Here is a 9163-nt window from a genome sequence, read left to right on the forward strand (position 1 = left end):
CACTTCTATAGTCATAAAAAGGTGACACGGCTTACTGCGTTTCTAACTGCTTAACCTGTTCACTACACTTACACTCCTGAGTTAGCCTTAAATCCTAACCTCTGTTAACATTTTTATGTTGCCAAGATAAACGTTCCTCCGCCCCCTTCTGTAGATGTCTGCAAGGAGCCTTACGCTAACACGTTGAAGTTTAACTGATACTGAGGTTTCCTAAGTTCATTGCAATTTCTAGGTCATTTATAGTTTCCAAGAACATTCAATTTATGCGAAATGTTAAAATGGAGATTATGTAGATCCACATATGCAAATTAGCTGTAGGTGCTTAAGTGATAAGTTTTGCTATAAAATGGTACCATTTTGTTGGTAGGACACAGTAGTTTAGTGGTTTCCATGTATGGCTCAGGGGAACCCTTTGGGATATAGCAATTTCGCTTTTTTTTTTTTTTAGACACAGTCTCACTCTTGCCAGGACTAGAGTGCCATGGCTTCAGCCTAGCTCACAGCAACCTCAAACTACTGGGCTCAAACGAATCTCCTGCCTCAGCCTCCCGAGTAGCTGCGACTACAGGCGAATGCCACCACGCTCGGCTAATTTTTTCTATTTTTAGTAGAGACGCGTTGGGGGCGGGGGGGGGGCGTCTCGCTCTTGCTCAGGCTGGTCTCGAACTCCTGATCTCAAGCAATCCTTCTGCTTTGGCCTTCCAGAGTGTTAGGATTACACACTTCTAAGCTTAGTTTTATAGGATATTTTTTGTTAATAAGCTTACTAGAAGTAGTAAAGTATAATTCTACTTGACAGTACATTCCTTTATATAATAGTTTGTCTCAGTAGACTAAACTGAGGGCAGAGCCCTTAGCCTTATTTTCCAACCTCTAGTAAAAGAGGCACTCAGTGCTTATGTTTATAAGTAAAAACATGCAGTACAAGTTTATGAATGTATACATTGGTCATACATTTTTAAAATTTGTGCACTTACAGAAGTTTGGAATAAAAAAGAAAACTGGCCTTAGGAGTCTTCAAAGTAAGGGTTTTTCAAATATATATACATGTTATACAGTGACCCAGTTATCATATATACGTTAGTGTGTTGCTGAAATAAAATTTTACAAAATAATTGTTACTGTATAAGTTGTGTTCTGATATTTTCGTGTTCAATTCTGTATGATCTTTGTAGTTAACCTTTTTTTTTTTTTTTTTTTTTTGAGACAGAGTCTCACTCTTTTGCCTGGGCTAGAGTGCCATGGCATCAGCCTAGCTCACAGCAACCTCAAACTCCTGGGCTCAAGCAATCCTCCTGCCTCAGCCTCCCGAGTAGCTGGGACTACAGTCATGTGCCACCATGCCCGGCTAATTTTTTCTATATATTTTTAGTTGTCTGATTAATTTCTTTCTATTTTTAGTAGAGACGGGGTCTCGCTCTTGCTCAGGCTGGTTTCCAACTCCTGAGCTCAAACAATCCTCCCGCCTCGGCCTCCCAGAGAGCTAGGATTATAGGCGTGAGCCACCGCGCCCGGCCTCGTTAATCTTTTTGTACCTGGGTTTTCTCGTGTTCCAAATCTATCCCACAAACATTGTTATGATTAGTAAACATTGCTTAGTGTACTGTAAATGAGTTAAATTGTTGCTTAGTATACTGCCAAGGAAGTAGCTGGCCAAGCATAGTAGTACAAGCTTGTGATGATGATAATAATGATGGTTCTAGATGCTATTAAGATGAATCCAAGAGCACTAATGTGTAGACACCAACAGTTGCAAAAAAATATGGTCTCTTCTGAAAAGCCAAAGGCCATTTTGAGAATAGAGGAGGTCAAAGATCTTTATGTTGTCCATATCTCCATATAGGCGTATCAAGGTCATTTTATTCTGGGCTTTGAAAAGGACTTGAACATTTATGCCACTTACCAGTTTTGCCATCTCAGGAAATTGAGGCACAAAAACCATTTCTTTGTCCTCTTTTGTAAAATTCGAATGTTCTTATTCTTTTAAAAATTATTTATTTCACACTTAGGTGCCATGCATTAAAGATACAGCATTTATAAGACAGTGCCTGTCTTAAAGAAACACAATATAATTGAGAGAAGCACAAAAACAAATAATTAAAACACAACATAGCAAGAATAACTATGGAGGTAAACACAGGAAATCAGAAGAGCACACAGGAAGTCAAAAATCTGTGGGAGGTAACATCCGATCTGAAGACTAAAGTGAATTAGCAATTGGGAAGTATGAGGATCCAGCAGAGAATGAGCATCGCCAGAGACTCATGGCTTGTGATATGTGCAAGCAAATGACAATCTGATGCTGGAAATGAGGCAAAGATTACAATAGACAAGCTGAAGTCAGAAGGGACTTTTAGTCCACTCACTTAGTTTTAAATACCCTTTATATGCTAATGACTCCCAAATCTTTATGTGCATCCCAGATTTATCTCCTGAGTTCTATACATGCATATTCATCTATCTTTTGAAATAATTGTAGATCTCCAGGAAATTCAAAATACATATCCCAGACTGATCATCATCATCAACAATTCTACTTCCTAGTGATCCTTGTCTTAGTAAATGGCATCACCATCTACCCATTAGCATAAGCCAAATTGATCTGGTGTCACTGAGTATTCATTTTTATGTGCCATTACTACAGCAAAACTCAATTTCTGTACAGGAAGATGAAAGCATGCTCACACCTCAGAAAGAGGTTCACCAAAAGGCTACCAGATTATTGTAGTTCAGCACATGGAATGTTTTGTGAGACATAGAATTTCCGTGTCCATATAACTAGAACTACTCACTGCCCATGAACAAATAGCTCTTTTTGTAATGAGGACTGAAAAGCTAACTGGGAGAAGTATATTGGCTGCATGTCTCCAGAAAAGGATGCCCTATCTAACCAGCAAGAGGATTAGACCAGTACAGACCAGGCAACCTCTGTGTGGGCCCTTCCTGATTTATTAAGAGCTTTAAGTTTCCCAGACCAGAAAGAAAAAATTCACTGCATGCACACCCAAGAATATCAATCTGCCAACCTAGGCAACAGAGCAAGGTCCTGTCTCTACACACACACACACACACACACACACACACAAATTAGCTGGTTATGGTGGCGCATGCCTGTAGTCCTAGCTACTCAGGAGACTGAGGCAGAAGAACTGCTTGACCCTAGGAGTTGGAGGATGGAGTGAGCTATGATCACACCACTGTGCTCCAGAGCCTGGGCAACACAGTGAGAACTTGTCTCAAAACAAACCAAAACAAACAAACAAAAAACCCAATATGTTAAAGCAGTTGGTTTTAGATTGGATTAGCAGGATCCCCCAAGAGTCCTGGGGGCATTGCTTTCCTCCAAATTAGTGAATTTTTCTTTGCAGAGGAAAGCTAATTCCTGAAAGGGGGACACTCGGTATTTTGTTTTGCTTAAGGTTTTGATTCCAATAGAAAGTATTAGAACATTATTTTAATTTTGTAAAGTATTAGTCATCCTAAATCAAACTAATAAATCATTAATCGTTCTAAATTCCATATGTAGAAATCATGAGTCCTACTTCCCATGAACCCACTCACAGGAAAGTAATGAGCTTCAGCAGAGTAGTGATCTTGTTATCTAATTTTAAAACAATGTATTAAGAATGTAACCAATTCTGATAACTAAGTAGCAGACATAAATAAGAAGTGAAACAAGATAGAGAATTCAATCTGCTTTTTAAAACATGATGTAAAAATACTATGATCTTTCCATTCACATCTCACAAGCTGACATCAGTTGAGGAGGGACAAAGATAACACATACACAAATCAATTTGCCAGGGAAAGTCTTGAATGCTTATAAGAATGGAAGAGAGATCATAGAAAGTTATGGATGGCTAGAATTCTGAACACAAGAATGGCCTGTCATGATTTTTAGCACAACTAGCAGGTTAATGCTTTACTTTCATCTGTGATTTTCCACATGGTTGTTTTAGTATTATTCACTCATGCATCATTATCCAACAAATATTGATTGAGAGCTGCTACATTACTGGGGACACATGAGTAAACAAAAGTTCCCCCTTTCATGAACATGCATCTTAGAAGAGGCAAGACAAAAATAAATAAGCAAAATGTATGGTACAACTTATGCTAATAAATTGTAGGGTGAACAAATTAGTGGGGATTATAGTTTTAATTTATATAGTCAGACAAGGCCATGAGAAGGTAACATTTAAGCAAAGACCCAAGAGAGGTGTTTTATCCTGTTCTCAAAATTCAACAGTAAATCTCTTCTCTCTCTCTCTCTCTCTCTCTCTCTCTCTCTCTCCCTCTCTCTCTCTCTGTCACACATACACACACACACACACACACACAAATTTTTACTAGAGGCTTCAAAGGGAATCAGCTGGCTGGCTCTCCCTGCAAATGATTCTTGACCCTCAAACCATGTCATCAACCACACTGAAGAAACTTTAGCAGATCCAGATACCAGCTTCAAATACTGAATTCAGTCCTAGAAACAAAACAGCTCAGGAAGAAATGTGGAAAAAAATACTTTCACTTTAGGCAACACAAACTGTATTAACCTTAATTTTTCTAACAATACCTTAATATGACCTTAAGGTATGATTTCCTAAGTATACACACTACAAGTTTGCAGAAAAATAGGTTGAGGTACCATGCTTTCAAAACTGAAGCATAGGTGGCCGGTGGGGTGAGGTGGGTAATACGTGCTGGGAAGTAGGTTACATTTTAACAGCGGTAGGATGAATTTCAGACGTTTAAGATTGCAAAATGTCTAGATGATGGGACCCATCTGCCACAGACAAAACAAGTACCAGGATTTTACGCAGAGAAACAGATCTTTTCAAGCACGCATGTGGGTGGCTCTGAAAAGAGCCTTTGAGGATACAGCTGGGGCGTCCTTGAGACTCAGGCCCTTTCACCACGGATACGACGCGCAAGCTGGATGTCTTTAGGCATGATAGTGACACGCTTGGCATGGATAGCGCACAGGTTGGTGTCCTCGAAGAGCCCCACCAAGTAAGCCTCACACGCCTCCTGCAGCGCCATCACCGCCGAACTCTGGAAGCGCAGATCTGTTTTGAAGTCCTGCGCGATCTCACGCACCAGGCGCTGAAACGGCAGCTTTCGGATCAGCAGCTCTGTAGACTTCTGGTAGCGGCGGATCTCACGGAGAGCCACGGTTCCGGGACGATAGCGGTGGGGCTTCTTCACGCCGCCGGTGGCCGGGGCGCTCTTGCGCGCCGCCTTGGTGGCCAGCTGCTTACGCGGCGCCTTACCGCCGGTGGACTTGCGAGCTGTCTGCTTCGTGCGAGCCATGGTTTAATAGCTGGATTCAAGCGACGAGAAAAGCCTGGCCGCATATTTATAGTGAGAACCTGAAGCTGATTGGATAAAACTAGGCAAGCCCCAACGGTAATTGGATTGGTCAAGGATTCAAAATACGTATATACATATTTTTTGTTCTCCAAGTCCTCTGATATCCTAAATTGTCAATGGCCTCCATATTGTTTTTTTCTATTCTCTGTACAGTTGTTCTCTATGTACTAGCCATTTCAAGTGGAAATAAATTTGAGCGACATAATAATTTAAATATTTCTAGGTGCCACGTTAGAACAAAGTAAAACCAGGAAAAATTAGTTTTAATAATTTGTTTAATAAATCCAATATATTTCAATATGTAATCAATAAAAAATTGTTAGATATTTTACATTTTTGACACTTTTAAATCCAGCATGTATTTTATACGTACAGTACCTGTTATTTCAGACTACCAAATTCCAATGATCACTAGCCGCAGTTGGCTAGTGGCTACCACACTGGACAGCACAGCCCTATATTCCCTCCTCTCAATTTTCTGTCCTTCGAACGCTTAAGAATTTTTTTTATTTTTCACCAAGAAAATCTGATTTGCATGTGAGGAATTCAAAGCCTAATAATTTCATAAACATACCCTTACACGAACTTTTCACCTTTATATAATATAAAAATAATTCCATTGCAGCACAATTTATTTTTCTAATATTCTGGAAATGTAATTTCTTTGCTCTTAAAGAATTTATTCCATAAGTGCATCAAGATCTGATTTAAATTAGATTAAAAAGATGAAGTCTAATATATTTTTAAAGTAGAATTCTGCATGCTCAAAGGAATTAATGATCATCTCAACTTTATTTTATATTAATAAATCAACTTGAATGGTGGTAAGAAATCTCAGAAAACTCTTCAATAACTCTTCAATTTTCAGTAAATTTATTGAAAACGCTCCAAATAAAATAAGAAAATTACCTGGCACCAAAAATAACTCAATTAACTGTTTCAATTAACCCAATTAATTGACTATGACCAATTCGAAACTGATTCAATTATCCTGGCGGTGGACTAGGTTTTCTCGGAAATAAGGGATCCAGAAAATAGCCAGCGGCCTAGGATAGAGGTTTGGGCTAAACTCTGCATCCTCGGGATGTTTTTATTTGCTAAGACCCAGAAAATAAGTATATCTTAAAGATTGCTACATTTGACCCTAAAACAAGCGCTCATCATTATAAGTTTGGTTTTTAAGAGGCTCAAGACTGTTGGAGGGAGAGGTGGTAAATCCTGATAATTAACCATTAAAATATAACTCCATGTAGTACTTTGATAAAGCTCACTCGACGAAAACAGCGATCGGATTTCATTAATTTTTGCAAACATGAGTCCACTTTCCCTTAAACTTAAAGATTGCGCAGGTTAAAGGAAAACTAACAAGATTGCTTCCACTTAAACGGCTATCGGAGACTAGTCTCATTAGCTGTTAAGCGTTTACGTAGAGAGTGCTCAGCTCTTCCCAGGAAACTGTAGTGGCTCTGAAAAGAGCCTTTGATTCTGTTGAGTCGTTCAAATCGCTGCAAAGTAACCCAGATTTCTACTTGCCCTTGGCCTTGTGGTGGCTTTCAGTTTTCTTTGGCAGCAGCACGGCCTGGATGTTGGGCAGGACTCCGCCCTGCGCGATGGTGACTTTGCCCAGCAGCTTGTTGAGCTCCTCGTCGTTGCGGATGGCCAGCTGCAGGTGGCGAGGGATGATACGAGTCTTCTTGTTGTCCCGGGCCGCGTTGCCCGCCAGCTCCAGGATCTCGGCGGTTAGATACTCCAGCACCGCAGCTAGATACACCGGCGCGCCGGCTCCGACCCGCTCGGCATAGTTGCCCTTGCGGAGAAGGCGGTGGACACGGCCTACAGGGAACTGAAGGCCGGCCCGGGAAGAGCGAGTTTTCGCCTTGGCGCGAGCTTTACCTCCCTGTTTCCCACGGCCAGACATACCGAAACACCTGTGAGTGTTGCCAGTAGAGACCGAAAAGAAAATGTAAAAACGCAGATTTTATAGCCTCTGCTGGGCGCGAAAAGGGAGCTGTGTGATTGGCTGACATTTGATTTTCATTTAGACCAATGGAACGGGATTATGCAGGATACGTACTTTGATTGGGCAAAACTGGCATCTGACGCATGGACGGATAACCACCAATCGCCATAGACCTCCACCCCACTTCGTTTGCCTAAACCATTATAAATAGAGGGTAGTCGCTTGTCTCTGTCTCCTGCTTGCTGGTTTTCTTTCGTCATGCCTGAGCCAGCGAAGTCCGCTCCAGCCCCGAAGAAGGGATCTAAGAAAGCAGTGACTAAGGTCCAGAAGAAGGATGGCAAGAAGCGCAAGCGCAGCCGCAAGGAGAGCTACTCCGTGTATGTGTACAAGGTGCTTAAGCAGGTTCATCCTGACACCGGCATCTCCTCCAAAGCCATGGGAATCATGAATTCCTTCGTCAACGACATCTTCGAGCGCATCGCCGGCGAGGCTTCTCGTCTGGCGCATTACAACAAGCGCTCGACCATCACCTCCAGGGAGATCCAGACGGCGGTGCGCTTGCTACTGCCCGGAGAGCTGGCCAAGCACGCCGTGTCTGAGGGTACCAAGGCGGTTACCAAGTACACCAGCTCCAAGTAAATTTCTCGTGAAGGCATTGTCAAACCCAAAGGCTCTTTTCAGAGCCACTTAACTACCTGAGAAAGAGCTGGTATGCTTCGTCAGCTGTGAGGGGTGAGGGGTCATAGGCAAAAATTTGAGCTCACTGGGTTTCCTCTAGCCACATGAGTCCATTATGCTTGCTCACTTACTGTCTTGTGTAGCACACAAACGCAGAGACTAACGTTATCCAGTTATTCCAAAAACGTGGGTGGCCCTGAAAAGTACCAATACAAATGAAAATATTCCATAAGCTCGGTGCAAGTAAAAGCGTTGCGGATCACATCCTCCAAAAACACCGTGAACGCCCCCGCGAGTTTCCTAGATAAGGCCGAAGATACGATTGCCCCTACCACGCCGAGCCAGTAGCTGGATGACGGGTTTGGTGATACTCTGGATAGTATCGTGCAAGACCTTGAGGTGACGCTTAGCTCCCCAACCCTTCCCCTCTTCCTGCCACTAGACAACGTTAAGAATGGACAAAAAAATCAAAAAACGGCGTGGAAAGTGTAAGGCTGGCCTTTACTTAAATTCTTCGGACCAAATTGAAAACTAGAGACATGCGGTCCGGCAAGCCTTCTCTTTATAGTTCCGCCCTTTTTTTCTGTTACTAACCAAGGTGAAGGAGGAGATGCCAGTTCAGGCTGCTCGTCTGGCGCCAAGGCTGTCTTGGATAAAGGTGATGCTGGCGGTTCTGAGAGATTAGCAGCTATTAGTCACTCAATTTTTTTTCCCTTTCTTCTCTATCTTTGTATGTGTACCAGAATCACATGAGATGATGTATGTGAAGATGTATTATTGCAATAGTAAAGACTTTTTCTTTGAGAAAGCCAGTAAATCAACAGGGCTCTGGCCCAATTCCTATTAATGGTTTTCTGCCATCCTGTTGTATTAAGGCATTAACAAAACGAGTAATATTTTGTAAATACTTTTTCCAAATTCTGAAAAAAAAAAAAAAACTGTGATACAAGAATAGAGACATTGACCTCTGGAACAGGACTGAGAATCCAGAGATGAAACCATCTGCATATGGTAATCTAATCTTTGACAAAGCTGACAAAAACATACACTGGGGAAAAGAATCTCTTTTCAATAAATGGTGCTGGGAGAACTGGATAGCTACATGCAGAAGACTGAAACTAGACCCCCACCTCTCACCTCTCACAAAAATCAATT

General features: G+C 41.6%; 3 protein-coding genes across 3 annotated transcripts; 1 reads left to right on the forward strand and 2 right to left on the reverse strand.

The window, feature by feature from the left end:
- Positions 1 to 4899: 4899 nt before the first annotated feature.
- LOC105805676 (histone H3.1) lies at positions 4900 to 5310 on the reverse strand. The gene has a single exon (XM_012638605.1). It carries the CDS (start codon positions 5308 to 5310, stop codon positions 4900 to 4902), a length of 411 nt encoding a protein of 136 aa, XP_012494059.1.
- A 1526-nt stretch (positions 5311 to 6836) lies between these two features.
- LOC105805680 (histone H2A type 1) lies at positions 6837 to 7289 on the reverse strand. The gene has a single exon (XM_012638610.1). It carries the CDS (start codon positions 7286 to 7288, stop codon positions 6896 to 6898), a length of 393 nt encoding a protein of 130 aa, XP_012494064.1. The 5' UTR covers position 7289; the 3' UTR covers positions 6837 to 6895.
- Positions 7290 to 7587: 298 nt separating this feature from the next.
- LOC105805693 (histone H2B type 2-F) lies at positions 7588 to 8012 on the forward strand. The gene has a single exon (XM_012638626.1). It carries the CDS (start codon positions 7589 to 7591, stop codon positions 7967 to 7969), a length of 381 nt encoding a protein of 126 aa, XP_012494080.1. The 5' UTR covers position 7588; the 3' UTR covers positions 7970 to 8012.
- Positions 8013 to 9163: the final 1151 nt, after the last annotated feature.

The sequence above is a fragment of the Propithecus coquereli genome, unplaced genomic scaffold, assembly GCF_000956105.1.
Source record: "Propithecus coquereli isolate 6110/MARCELLA unplaced genomic scaffold, Pcoq_1.0 Scaffold131, whole genome shotgun sequence".
NCBI classification, from domain to species: domain Eukaryota; kingdom Metazoa; phylum Chordata; class Mammalia; order Primates; family Indriidae; genus Propithecus; species Propithecus coquereli.